Source organism: Vanellus vanellus (genome assembly GCF_965231255.1).
Source record: "Vanellus vanellus genome assembly, chromosome: 14".
Lineage (NCBI taxonomy): Eukaryota > Metazoa > Chordata > Aves > Charadriiformes > Charadriidae > Vanellus > Vanellus vanellus.
In genome coordinates this window covers 12,531,253-12,545,563 of record NC_138919.1, presented here as the reverse complement: position 1 = coordinate 12,545,563, position 14,311 = coordinate 12,531,253, and the positions used below count along the sequence as shown (strand labels likewise).

At 56.8% G+C, this 14,311-nt stretch overlaps 2 protein-coding genes across 2 annotated transcripts; one reads left to right on the top strand and one right to left on the bottom strand.

Annotated features, from left to right (window-relative positions):
* Window positions 1-2,884: 2,884 nt before the first annotated feature.
* MLST8 (MTOR associated protein, LST8 homolog) lies at window positions 2,885-8,293 on the top strand. The gene is made up of 8 exons (XM_082490409.1): window positions 2,885-3,099; window positions 3,252-3,303; window positions 3,389-3,551; window positions 3,655-3,730; window positions 5,800-5,952; window positions 6,144-6,268; window positions 6,717-6,880; window positions 7,404-8,293. The coding sequence occupies exons 1-8, from the start codon at window positions 2,971-2,973 to the stop codon at window positions 7,520-7,522; spliced, it is 981 nt and encodes a 326-aa protein (XP_082346535.1). The 5' UTR covers window positions 2,885-2,970; the 3' UTR covers window positions 7,523-8,293.
* A 14-nt stretch (window positions 8,294-8,307) lies between these two features.
* BRICD5 (BRICHOS domain containing 5) lies at window positions 8,308-13,051 on the bottom strand (the record flags this gene model as incomplete). Its single annotated transcript, XM_082490410.1, has 6 exons — window positions 8,308-8,437; window positions 8,955-9,108; window positions 10,530-10,637; window positions 10,856-11,008; window positions 11,570-11,701; window positions 13,013-13,051. The coding sequence occupies 6 exons, from the start codon at window positions 13,049-13,051 to the stop codon at window positions 8,343-8,345; spliced, it is 681 nt and encodes a 226-aa protein (XP_082346536.1). The 3' UTR covers window positions 8,308-8,342.
* Between the last annotated feature and the right edge of the window lie 1,260 nt (window positions 13,052-14,311).

Below are 14,311 nucleotides of genomic sequence, written 5' to 3'. Positions count from 1 at the left end.
TTTTCTAGACAGAGCCCTAATCCCTCCCGACACGCTCCTCCCGCATGCTGCCACGGGGCACAGGGCGGGCATGACGGCCAGGACCCCTGGCATGTCCTGCAGAGCCAGCACGGGACGTGCTGTCCCCAGAAGCACGAGGCCCCAGCAAGGACACATTGCGGAGCAGGGCAGCCCCGTGCGGGAGGGAGCTGGAGCATCCCTGCTCCATCCCCATCACCTGGTACCCGTGGGTACCCAGTCCCCCAGTGCTCGTGCACAGGAGGCAGAGCAGGAGCCTGGTTTTGGGGCAGGTTGTGCCCTTGCTGTCCCCTGCTCTCATGTTCCTGCATGAAAAACATGCCTCGTGCTTGGCACTGCACCTCCTGTGCTGTAGGGGACAAATGCAACACCCGCTCCCTGCCCTGCCTGTCCCCGCTGTGTTTCCCAGACCTGGATGCTCCTGGCAGCTTCAGCAGAGCCCAGTAGGGATGTGCCAGGCTGGGGACAGCTGCCAGCCCGCGGCTCACCTCTGCCGGGTGCACGGGAAGAGAGGGGAGCTCCACAGCCCCCAGGCACGGGGCAGGCAGACACGGGGAGCCCAGCACCCAGAAAGGCCACAAATATGCAAAGTGCTAATCACGCTGTCATGGGAACACAGCGCCTGATCGGGACAGGGATAAATATTTAGACAGACGCTGTCAGCTCGCCAAGATTTGGCGTTTTTAATATATGTTATCTAATTTAAATAGAGAATAGGTTTCCAGGGTTTGAGCCTCCCTGGCACAGCCCAGGCAGGATGGGCACACACCGGCAGTGGGGCACAGCACCAAGGGGTGACGAGGGGCAGCAGCGATTCTGTGCCCCTGTGCCAACGGCAGATTCCTTCGCAGTGAGGGCTCAGCTGATTGATGCCACCGCTCTAGCCCAGCACCTCGCCGCTAGCTCCCACTGTATTTATTAACATGACATCTTCCGCTGTCAACCTTTTGGGGACAGGGCTGGCACAGTCCCTCAAAAGCTCGGAAGAGCCCATAGCTCCTTGCAACCGGCCAGCCTGGCTCAACCCTCTTGGCAGCCGCCATGTGAGGAGCGGGCTGGACCCTTGTGCCCCTCCGCTGCCTCCATGAAGCCCACGTGGATTTTGCTCCCAGCTCCCCGAAACCAGCCCAGCTCCCCGAAACCAGCCCAGCTCCCCACTTACCTTCCCAAGCCTGGAGGAGAGGAAAATGGAAGCAGATCCAAAGCTGAGCCTGGAGAGAGCAGGGCTGTGGGGAGGACAGAGCAGAGTGCACTGGCTGCCTCCAGGGTCGTGGCTGCTGACCGCAGCACATGGGCCAGTAGCGAGGGTTTTGGGTGCTGCCGCAGGGTTTGGATGCCGCCCGGCTGCCCACCGCCCCACTCCAGCGTTCCCCAGCTGTTGCCATGCCAAACCCTCGCTCCCGTTGGTGCGCATGACAGTGCGGCCGTGGTAAGAGTGACGCTGCTCCGTGCACACTTATATGCACGCTCACACGCACGTTCACACACTTCCAGACCCTTCCTCAGTCAGCCCAGCCGAGACTGTCCCTGTCCCTTGCACCGACCCTGGGTCTCACCCACGGGATGAGCTGCCCCTCACCAGGGCCCACAGCACTGCAGCCCCACAGCCAGGGGCTCCTGCGTGGGGAGGCTGCAGACCCTCCCCCCGCCCCCCCTCGGGGCTACAGCCCCCACGGCAGCAGGAGGGGGCTGCTCCCCCGGCCCCCGGGCAGAGGTGGCCCCTGTCCCCATCCTAGGACGATGGGGCACACACGGGGCAGCCCTCGGGGACCGAGGGGGGAGGGGGGGGGGTGGCGTTCTGCACCGCACCCAGCCCACTGCGCTGCCGGGCACCACCCGCAGGCCCGGGGCACCCCACGTCCCCCCCCGCCACGGGTACCCTTCCGGCATCCCCGCATCCCACGGCACCCTGCAGGTTCCGCTGGGCATCCCTGCGGCACTGGTCGCCACTGCGGCACCGGGCATCCCTGCATCCCCCCGGGCATCCCTGCATCCCTGATCCCCTCTGCGGCCCCGAGCATCCCCGGCTCTCCCGGCCCTTACCGGCAGGTGCGGAGCCGCCGCGGGCACCGCCGGGAGCGGGCGCGGGCGCAGGCACAGACCGCCGCCGCCGCTGCCGCTCCGCTCTTAAAGGGCCCGGCGGCGCCGGTGCCGCGGGCGCTGCGGCGGTGTGGTGCGGTGTGGTGCGGGGCCGAGGCCGAAGCCGAACGAGGAGGGATGCTCCGGCCCCCGCCACCCGCCGTACACAGCGGGGCGGCACCAGCAGGGCGGGGACCGTGCCACACGCCCCGGTGCGACACACGCACGGCGGGGAACACTGGCACAGCGCGGAGCCACCGGCCTCCTTGCCCCGGGGCGCCACCTGCTCACAGGGTCGGCCGTGCCCAGTGTGCGCTCGCTGCCCGGTGTGTGCCCGGTGTGTGCCTGGTGCCTGCCACATGTGCCCGATGCGTGTCCGTTGTCCGCCCCGCCCCGCGGTGCTCGGCGCTGCACAGCCGCGCTCGGCGCTGCGCTCCCTGGCGGCGCCACTGGGAACGGGCTCCCGCCCCCCCCCCTCCGTGCCCTGTGGTCTCGCCTCACACCCCCCACCCGCACCCCGCACGTAGTATCGCCCGCCGCCGCGTTCCTGCGCATGCGCCCTCCCGCTGACGACGCCCCCGAGAGGCTGCGCGCTGAGGCGGGGCGCCACGCGCATGCGCAGCTAGCAGCCTCGGCAGCGTGGCGCATGCGCAGAGCGAGCCGTGCCCCCTGCGCCGGCCGCGGTTGCCGGTACCGGGGGGGGGGGCGGATTACGAGCGCCCCCGCGCCGTGGTAGGAGCGGACGGGGGCGCAGGCGTGGGCCCACGCGTGAGCGCGGGGCCGAGCGTGGGCGGGGTGCGGCGACGCTGCGTGGGCCGGGACCGGGTGGCCGGGGAGGCGGGGGGGTCCTGAGCGGGCCCCGGCGGCGGGACCATGAACGCCGCGCAGGGCACGGTGGGCAGCGACCCCGTTATCCTGGCCACGGCCGGCTACGACCACACGGTGCGGTTCTGGCAGGCGCACAGCGGCATCTGCACCCGCACCGTCCAGCACCAGGACTCCGTATCCTTCACCGCAGCCCCGGGCCGGGGCCGGGTTGGGCCGCTCCCACCGACACCGTTAGATCGGTGTCACCCCCCCGCGGTTGGGAGCACCCGGTCTCACCGGTGGGGTCCCGGCTGCTGCTTCTTACCGACCTTAACGGGCACCTGCAGCAGGTGAACGCGCTGGAGATCACACCGGACCGCAGCATGATCGCTGCTGCAGGTGAGCCCGCCTGGCGCCCCGCTGCCCCGGGCACCGGCACCGGGCAGGGGGACGGTGGTCATCCCCTGCCCGGTCGTTGCTGCAGGCTACCAGCACATCCGCATGTATGACCTCAACTCCAACAACCCCAACCCCGTCATTAACTACGATGGCGTCAGCAAGAACATCACCTCCGTGGGCTTCCACGAGGACGGGCGGTGGATGTACACGGGTGGGGAGGACTGCATGGCCAGGATCTGGGACCTGAGGTGGGTAGAGGTGGCAGTTGTTCCCCCCTCTAGCAATGCCCCAGAGGCGGTGGAGCTGATTGCACACTCTTAAACACGCTCCTTTCTCATCATTTTGTTGCAGGTCTCGTAACCTCCAGTGTCAACGGATTTTCCAGGTGAACGCCCCTATTAACTGTGTCTGCCTGCACCCCAACCAGGTGAGCACCAGCTCCTCCGTGATTTCCCAGCTCATGCTTTGCCATGGCTCCTCCGGGTAAACCTGAGCAGAGCTTTTTACTGGCGGACATGGCAAAAAATCTGGAGGGTGCCTTTCCTGGTGGCACAGACCTGTGAGCTCTCAGTAGCATTGTTGGACAGGCAGCAGTTGACTTCCTGCAGCCAGGCTCCCCATTTGCCTGCTCCTTCGCTGAGCTGCTGCTACTGGGAGCTTTGGGTCAGTGTGGGAACACAGCCCACACAACACGGGAGCTGGCATGATAGACACTCAGTCCCTCTGTCTGTCTGGGGAAATCCAATGTTGCTTTGCGCAGTGGAGCAAACCTCAAGCAGCAGCACTGGGAGAGAGCAAGTACTGGAGGTTTGTGTTGTGCCTGCGGCAGGCGTCCGTGCTGCAGCCCTGGGGCTGTGTCCGCTGAGCTCATTTGTGCTAATTGCCTGGGGACTGTTGCAAAGAGAGAGTGTAGTGGCTGCTCTGAGCCTCTTGTCCTATAGGAGGGGACACTCCTGTGGGGCCATCTCTGTCCCAAGAACATAACCAAGGGGATGTGACGTGAGTGGAACTGGTGGTGCAGGGCGGGCTGGGAAGCTCGAGGGTGGCACCGCTGCCGAGAAGAAGCATCCGGGCACTTGCGGCCCCTTTTACCTTCAGGACTTCTGTCAGATTTGCTTGAGATTCACTAGTTGGTTCAGAAGCTGTTGATAAACAGAGGGATGTCTGGGGCTCGGGAAATGAGGCTGAAAGGGAGCATTGTGCATTAGAGGGGATGGCGGTGAAAATCAATACGTATCATTGCAGTGTTAATAACCCGTCTGGTCCATTTTGTATACACAGTGCTGCAGGGTTCGATTGCAGACATGGCAGTGCAAACCTTTTAAAAAGCTGAGTAATAGAAATGTTTCTTTGTGCATTTGATTTTGCAAGTCCAGCATTTCAGACCAGATTTTAGATCAATTATTTGGACCAGACTTTACCCAAATGCTCCTGATGCTCCTGTAGTGCTGGTGCTTTGAGAATGTATTACGTTAAAAAAAATACTGTTGCACATACATCTTACCTGTGAAATAATCACTAACCAAGATGCTGCTGAATTGCAGAAGTGTTGGTTTGTGAACAGAACCCAGTAAATTAGTCCAAAGGTGGCAGTATTTATTCAGATAGCTTCATCGCTCTGCAATCCTCTGCTGCAGCAATGCTGATCCAGTTATCTGAGAGAGATTTCTCATAGCCTGGGTAAAGCCGTGACAGCTTCAGCAATTGCACTTACACCTGCTAAGAGGGGGCTAAGGATTGAGGCATCCAGAAGATGCTTCTGCACTGTGCCGTCAGCTAAATATATCGACCGATGATTGTCTTCCTCAGAAACAAGCCTTTGATCACAGGTACAGGATTAGCTCTGCCCGATGACCTGATCTCCTCTAGGGATTCTGCTAAAATTATGGACAGCGCAAGACTGTCGATAAAAGCCCTGGTTTTAGTGGAGAGCCGCCAGCACTATCTTCTGGTCTGAGCATAGGATTGGAGCCAGAACTCCTGCCCTTCAGCTGGCTCTTGTCCTTCCCCTGAGAAGGGGAGAGAGAGAAAAACCCATTTAGGCTTGTGGTTTTCAGGTATCTGTACACTCTTGAGTGCTTCAGTTGTTCACTGGCCAACTTGCATCTTAATGCCCACTTCTCAGACGTGCTGAAAATCATTTGGCATCTGTGGATGTTGTTTGGAGCTGTAGCTGTGCAACGGTTCTGGAAATCAGGCAGCCGCTGTCTGCTCTGGGGTTTATAAAATTAGCAAACACTTCTGTAAAGGTAAACAGCCTTTTTGCAGAGTGTAACGTGAGATTAGTACAGTGTTTGCTCTCAGCGTACAGGGGCAGTCAGCAGGCTGCTGGAGCTCTGAAACAGCCCTGGGCTGGGGAATAATTAGGCAGAACAGGACCCTGGTGATTAAAACCAGAGCAAGGCTCCACGTGGTGCTACATGGGCACAATCTGGCATTGGTCTGGGGATGCTGCCTGTGGGGCTCTCCTCAGACAAGGCTGCTGTTTTCTTGCAGGCAGAGCTAATTGTGGGCGATCAGAGTGGTGCCATTCACATCTGGGACTTGAAGACAGACCACAATGAGCAGCTAATTCCAGAGCCTGAAGTTTCTGTGAATTCAGTTCACATTGACCCCGATGCCAGTTACATGGCAGCTGTCAACAGCTCGGTGAGTTCTGATGGCCTCAAACGCGGGATGGGATTTACAGTGCTCCGGCAGCTGCTGGCTTGTGCCTCCCATGGGCAGAGGCAGATGATTTGCACGCACCTGCTTTGCTGTGCTGTGGTCAGACATGGAAAGTCTGGGCTGCTTTTGGGTGGGTGATCACCCCGGCCACACATCCCCCTGTCTTGCTGCAGGGAAATTGCTACGTGTGGAACCTCACAGGTGGCATCGGAGAGGAGGTGACCCAGCTGATCCCCAAGACCAAGATCCCAGCACACAACCGCTACGCCCTTCAGTGCAAGTTCAGCCCTGACTCCACGTGAGTGCGTGCCAGCCCCTCACCTACCTTTCCGGGGAGGCAGAGACCAGCTGTACCTCCAGCTGTTGGCTGATGCTGGTTCTACATGGGACCATGCAGGTTCCTGAGGGAGGAGCAGGACAGGAGGCACCAGACACACTGGGACTGGGTTGCTGTCTGGCATCCCAGCCTCATGCTCTGTGATTTCAGCAAGCTTTGCAGCCACGAGCTCTTCTTACAGCTGGGATTGAATTGCTGATCTCTGGGAGCAAAGTGATGAGCTTGGTGTACTCCTTCACCAAGTCTCTTCAACTTGAATCTTGTAAGGCAGATGATATAGGTGTAAAGAAATCTGGTTACAATGAACGCAGCTCTACAGTTGATTGCTGTTCCAGGCCCACATTAACGAGAAGCCCTTAGGCATACAGTGTGACTAATAAGGTTGCCCCCACGTGTCTCTTCCTTGCAGGCTCTTGGCTACATGTTCTGCAGATCAGACATGTAAGATCTGGAGAACTTCAAACTTCTCTCTGATGACAGAGCTGAGCATTAAGAGCAATAACCCAGGGGAAACGTCTCGGGGCTGGATGTGGGACTGTGCGTTCTCCGGGGACTCCCAGTACATCGTCACAGGTGAGGCACTGCTGCACTCCTGCCCTTGGCCCACCGCTTGATTTGGGCTATGCCAGACCCCAGCAGCAAAGCCCTGCACTAGCAACAGGACTTAGTGGTTTCTCTAACTGGGCCATTACCAAACCCAGTGTATGTGAGGAGAGGCACCCAGCCTCGTGCCTGCAGCGCAGTCTACTAACTCCCTTAAGCATTTTGCCTGTGCTGCAACAGGGCATCTATTTAAACTGGAGAGATTATCTTCCTGTGTGCAGTTTATTTCGCCTGGTAGCAGTGCTGCTTGCAGTACGCAGCATGATAGTCCCTTCAAAACACACGTAATTTCCACAGTAACTTCTCTCTGAAATAATTAAAACCTCACATAACATACAGAAACGCACTAAAATTCTTGCTCTGCACAGCTCCCTTACCTGTCATCAACAGCCCTAATAATGGTGTTGAATGAAGCAAGAGGAAAGTCTTTCTTATAATAATGAAATAAAAGTTTAAAGGGTAATGAAATATATTTCTTCACTTTCTGTTCCAGCCTCCTCTGATAACTTGGCCAGACTTTGGTGTGTGGAGACAGGAGAGATCAAGAGGGAATACAGCGGCCACCAGAAAGCAGTCGTCTGCCTTGCTTTCAATGACAGCGTGTTGGGATAATGGTCACATGTGGGAAGGAAAGGACTTCTGCTTGTTTTCCCTTGTCTTATGGGGGCAAGGACCCTCTCCGGAGCCCGAGACATGCACTTGTAACCACCCTGTCCTCTGATGGAGAGGGCTTGTTCTCTGGCAGAAGCAGCTGCATCTGCTTGGAGTGAGACCAGGCTTCAGGTCCGAGTGGATCATTACCGAAACGTGTGTGGCTTCTAAAGGAGGCCGCTTGGACAAAAGGGAATGGGAGAGGGAGGCACCATCCCACCGAGGGGAGCTGGGTATGGTTCAGCTGGAGGAATCTCTGTGGCATCGGCTGCTGACAGCTTTGTCATGTTCTTGTACCCCAAAGTGGAAAAAAAAACCCAAACAAAACAGCCTTTCTAAATGATGGAATAAGCTGAGCAAAGAGAGGAGAGGCAGCTGTTTTCTTGTTTTGCAATCCCTTTATTCAAAGTGTGTTTCACAGACTTGGAGAGCTGCACTCCTATAAAGCCAACCACCCCCAACAAATTTAATAACCTTGTGCTGAACAGGGCATGTAGCCATAAAACACTAGCTACTCCACGGGATTCCTCTAGGCCTGGATCTCCTAATACCTACGTACAAGATGCAGCCCTGGAGCACAGCTGCAAATAAAAGTGTCTGTACTGACAGTGCTGAGCAGAGTCCTGTTATTTTTCTAAACTCTCCTGAACCTCAGCATGAAATCAGCAGGAAGCTTTTGGGGGGATAGTGTAGATGTTACCTTCCTTGTTGAAATCAGAGGCTTTTCAGGAATCCAGTTCAAGTATGTAGGGCAGTGAGAGGACATCCACGGCTCCCGGACTTACTCGGGGAGGTAATAAAAGCAGATAGACACACAAATGTTGCTTGGAAAACAGATGTCAATACAAAGGTAGATCAGCCGCTGCTTCCCCGGACCTGCCGAATGAGCAAGGACAGAAGCAGGGTGAGAGGAATGCTTTGCAGTCCTGCAGATACGAGTCCCTGGGGAGCCAAACAAGCGGAAAGCCTCAGGGAATGACCTTTCTTATTAAAGCTGGAGTAAGACAGAACAGAATGAGAGCTCGGCAGGCTGCTTTTGGTGAAGATGAAGGTGACAAGTATTAAGCCAACAGCATCGCAGGAGACTGCTCTGTGTTGTGGTTGTGCCGTGCAATCAGGCTGTGCTGCCCAGGGAAGGGGGTGCGGAGCCTTTCCCAGCCGTCACCGCAGTTCCCTGCAGGGTGTGCGTACGAGCCAGTATGAGCCAGCGCTGGGTGATTGCGGAACAATGGTTTGATCTTGAACTAGAGGTCACCTGTCCCGGGCCTTGGCAGCCCATCCTGGGCCATGCATCAGCTTTTGTGAAGCAGAGCCTGCTCCTCTTAGGTGATGTCTTAGATGTACTAGAAACAATCGTGCTTCCCTCTTCTGCAGAGGGACATGTACAACTTACCCTCCCCTCTCCTGACCCAGAAGATGGATGACTGCTCGCACAGGGCTTGGACAGCCTCCCCCAGGCTTTTGGGGTCCACCTGTTCCCCTGCCAGAATGCCCAGGAACTCCCGGTAGTACTTGGTCTGGTTATTCTGATGTAGCAGCTGATCAGCCTGAAAGAAACATCCCTGTTAATTCCTCCTGAGGCACTTTACCCCTCCTGGTGCCGCCCTCCAGCCCCACAGACCTCTCGCTCTCAAGGCACCCAAGGAGCAGTCTCTACCCCAGCAGTAAGGACAGGTTTCTCCCGATGGCTGTCCCATCCCACCAGGTTGCCTGGATGCTCGCTGTGGCCGGAGCAGCTTCCCAGGGGCAAGGCTGGAGCAGGGATGGCCCGCAGCCCCTCGCTGGCCCTGCAGCTTGGGAACCAGGGGACGCAGTTCCTCCTGAGCCCCTCACTGGGCTGTTTTGTCCCCAGGCCTGGAGCTATAACACCCCGTTGTGCCAAGCGTCAACAGCCAACAGCTTGCTGGCAGAGGAGCTTCAGTCTGACCCATCCTGCCTGCCCAGCACCGCTGCCACCCCCGGGCTTTGGCTGCATCAGAGCCGCAGTGACCCATGGCAGTCCTGTCCCCTCTCCATGCACAGTGGCAGAGCCTCCAGCATCAGGTGTGATGCAAACCAGCATCCTTCAGCCCCGTGGTGGCTGGGACAGGACAAGGCTGAGCTGAGGCGCTTCGATGCTGGGTCCTGTTCGACGACCGACTGGGCTGCTGGCCACCCCAGCGCCACCGACTCATTTACTTCCATTAATGAGCCTCAGAGCAGGGCAGATCCTTGCATCCCATTCGGTAGCCTGCTCTTATGGGTGCTGTGTTCCTACACTGCTCTGGGTTAAACGCTGCCCATCGCTTTCCAGCTGGGTGGGAGCGGCAGCCGAGGGACAAGGAGCCCTCAGGAGCCCCCAAGGAAACGGAGAGCAGATGGTGGGGGCAAAAAAAATGGGGCCTTCTGTCTTCTTGAAACAGAATCTGCCCCCTGCCCATGCATCCATTAACATTTTCTTCAGAGGGTCCGTATACATGATTTACTCCAACATTTTCCCCTGTGAATTGCTAACAAACCCCCTTTGTTTTTTGTTCCCCAGAATTTTGAGCAGGTAACAGAATCCAGTGGGAGCGGGTCCTGCGAGAGCCCTCCTATTCACCTCTGTGGGAGGTATCCCCCTGCCCCAGCCTGCAACTCTGCTGGTTCTCACAAGGTAAGATATCAGTAAAACCGGGAGTTGCCGCTCAGAGCTCGCACGCGCCGAGCCCAGCGCTGCAAGGCAGAGCTCTGCTCCTACGCGAGACACCAACCCAGCCCTTCCCCGAGCAGAATCTGATAGAAGAGGGGGCTGCCGCTGCTGCCCCCCGGCTGGGAGAGCCCGTGCCCTCACTGAGCCACACTTGGGATGCTGATGTGCAAAAGTCAGCGCTGCGAACACAAACCCATGCAGGAAAGGGCCGTCAGCGAGCCGGGACCCCGTTCAAAGCCCAATTCATCACCTCTGTCCACTCAACCACCCCGGGGAACAGTCACAGCAGCTACTTACTCTTTGCTCAGACGCGTTGAGAGATGTCTGTAGGGTCTGGAGGTCCCAGGCGTCCATCCTCCTCAGGTAGCACGCGTGCTGCTCCGCCGGCTTGTAGCACACGTAGCCCTGCAAGACAGATCATGCCCTGTTACAGCAGGCAGCGGCACACACCCGCAGCTGTCTTTAGAGCCAAAAAAACGAATGTTCCTCCTTTTGCCCTGTGTTATCTTTCCTAACTAAAGGTGCAGAGAAAGGCACCTCCTGCTCCCACCCCAGCAGCTCTTCTCCCAGCAGCCTGCTCGCACCCACGCCGGCGAGGCGGGTGATTATCCCCACGCACTTACGTTCCTGCTGTCATACAGCACCACGGCGGTGTGGTTACTCTGTGAGGTTATGTAGTAGGTCACAGTGCTCCTGGACTTGTCCACCAAGGCCGTCTGGTTCCTCAGCGGGTCTTGCTGGCCCTGGAGCGTTAGGCGGACGAACTGCGAGCCAGCCTGGGCACCAAGAGGAGGAGGGCGGCACCAACCATCAGTTGTTCAGTGCTCGTCCACAGCATCTCCCCTCCGACATCCCCACCCGGACCCTTCGCTGGTCCCTGTTGCTTCTCTGACTTATTTAGCAATGGAGAGAAGCAAACTCTGACCCCAGGGAGGGGAGCAGATCTGGGAAGTGGACTGCTCCCCGTCACGCAGGGCTCAGGGAGAGGTGCTGGTGCCCCTCACGCCGAAGGCACCCACCCTGCCTGGGTGCTGCTGGAGGACAGGACCGGGGGACTCGCCGGCCTCTGCCGCAGCCGTGCACGGGGGGAGGCCGGGATCTGCCTCCCGCGCCAGCGCAGCTCGCTGGCAGCCGGTGCAGCAGACATGCTCCCCCTTCGTCTCGGAGGCCACAGCCACACGTTGGAACGCGCCTGCTTAGCAAAATACCAGCTTGTGGCTATATTTACAAACGATGCACTGAAGTTCCTTTAATTTCCCCCCTCCTGGCAAGTGCTTCCGACACGATTCAGGGCTGTGGGCAGGAAGAGGTTTCATGCCTGGATCGGGATCCCTTACCTGGGCAGAGCTAGGGGAGAAGCTGAGAACCCCCACAACGCTGATGCCAACAGCTGCAAAGAACAAGGCAACGGACAAGATGATCCAGAACGTCCTGGATGGAGCTGTGAAGTGTGCTGGGAGCCTCCTGTCCTGGGAGCCAAGGCAAAAGAAGGAAGGGACAGGAGTTAAAGTTAACCCTTCTGCTGGTTATTCTTCACCATAAAATGCACTTCCCGCTCACGAAAAATCACTGTAAACTGCTGGGGTTTGAACGCAGAACTGCCAGAACATCGCAGCAGCCCCCGAATAATGTCGCTTTTATCCCACAGCGATGGAGTTTCAGATCCGACATCCCAGTAACCAGCACTCCCAGAGCCGAGCACTTTCCTACTGCGGCCAGGGAAGTGTGCAAACACCGCACGCCCGCCAAGGAAGGGCTGGCGCGGGAAGCTTTCCACAAACAGGGGCTGCTGCTGCACTTTAGCAGCAAATTAAATTAATTTTGGTTTATAGAAGAAATCCCCAGGAGAACCATCAGAATTTGAAACGGGCCCCGTGCACTGTGATCCTGCTTCCTTGCCTCTCCGGGTATTTGGTTGTATTTTACTTTCTTGGTAAGTTGTTCTCCACGCAGACCAAGATGTTACTTGAAGCAAAAGGGCTTGGCAGTCATGCGGCACTTCTAGCGGCTCGGTTAAAATTCACTTTAATTCTCATATTGAAACAATTCAATTTAACTTAATGGTGCATAAAAATCATTTTTACAAAGCAGAAAGAATGTGCTTTCAATAACAGAGTTTCAACCACACTTAAAAAAATAATCTGTTTCTCAATCTTCTGAAGCACATAGAGAAATTCAATAAATGCCCATGGCTAGATTTGCTACAGCCGCCCAGGCTCTTCAAGCCTCTGGGTCAGTTACTGATCTTTTTTGGTAATACGTAACTTCCAGATATATTCCACTAGAAAAACAGCAGGTCTTAACACAGTTAAAACTGTGCTTAGCTGAAATCTTATCAATTCAAATGCAATAAAGCCCAAGCCCTACAGCAACAGGAAGTTTTTCAATAGCTAACGAAATTCCCTCGGGTGAGAAAGGTGCAAATAAAGAAATCCAGTGACTCCTGTCCCTCGGCAGGCTGCAGTTCACGTGTGCTCACGCATCCCAAGCGGCTCTGCAGCGTGGAAGCCAGGGCTCTTTGGCATTTCTGACCTGACCGTGCTGCCCTGCCTTGTTACACAATCGGTTTATGCCGTGTAAGTCCGGGCACTTACAAGAAAATCCAGCTGATAGTCAGCTGCCTTATAAGGAGCTGAACCGCGGGGTGCTGAGGCTGGGGATCAACAAAATCTTACCAGGATCCACAGGAACGGCAGGAGCTCAGCCCCTTCAAAAGAGGAATCAAGCAAGCACAGAGCAGGGACTCTCTCTGTGACAGCTGGGGGACTGGGGATACTCACTGCGGGGACAGCATTGCCGGTGCCGTTCCTACCCTCCATCCTCCACTTCAGACGAGGACCTCGCTCCTGCAGCTCTGCCGCCTGACAGCACTCAGACTGTGCATGATCCCCGACTCCAGGCGCACCTGGGAAACCTAAGCGTGCCTCCCCAAAACGTAAATATGTGTCCCTTGCAGCCAAAGGGCTGCCCAGCCAGGAGCTCCTCAACTCAGACCTACGGGGAGGGTGAAACCTTAGAGCTGCCACCTGGGGAGAGGAGAAGGGAAAGGGGGGGGTAAAAGCCAGGGCTGCCGAGCGATGCTGTCAGTGCATAAAACCGCTCTTCCTGCTCACCTTGCGAGCCGGCTGGAGGGGGACAGGTAGAGGACAATCGGGGGCTTTGTGTCAGCCCTCCCTGCTGGCAGGCCCTAAGAGCGGGACCGGGTAAGTCTCATTAAGAAATACAATGAATAGAGAAAAGTGGCAGCCTGCCCTTGTCATCAGTTATTTCTACATTTCAACATGAACTTTGTGCTGCCGGAGCTCCGTGGGCTGAAGCCAACTGTTTATCCTGCAGACTGCTGCCCTGCGAGCCTTGGCTGCACAGACGCGCTTGTGTTCCACCTACGGCCCTCGCTTCATCCAGACCCCAGGGAAAAGGATCTCTGCTACAAAGTCATCGCCACAACCTGAGCTGCACTTGTGCAAACACCCATGTCCTGTGATGAGAAACACTCCACGGAAAACAGAGATCCCAGGTCGCCAGACTATGGTTTTCCTGAGTAGTACAGGAGCCCCCGTGAGAGCTTTGCGGTTTTGAGATCTGCCAGCCAGATGTAACTGACTGAATGGAGGCAAGGAAAAACTCAACAGAATTCCTTCACGTGGTATCTGTCAAGGAAAAATACAGCTTTTAGACATTTTTCTATCAAACATGGCCTAGACCAATCAAACTCAACCAAGAGAGCAGCTCATCCTGGAGTTTCTTGTCTACAAAGCACTAGCAACCCCTCTCCCCGCTCACCCTCTTTCTTTCTGTAAGTTAAAAATGAGCTGTTTCAGCAGAAGATCACCATCTCATTCTAGCACGCTGCTTCTGTGGGACATGAACTCAAACTCTGGACAAATACACACCTGAACGCTATGGCCAGTGAGAGTCAACCAACCATCACGGTCACCCCTCTAAAACAGAAAAACTGAGAACACAAGATTGCAGCGTCCCGTGCTGTGGCTCTGACGAGAACAGGAACGGTGTTGGGACAGTCAAACCCCCAGTTCCGCTTCTGCAAACCGAGGCGTTACAGAGATCAGGCAGCGCTC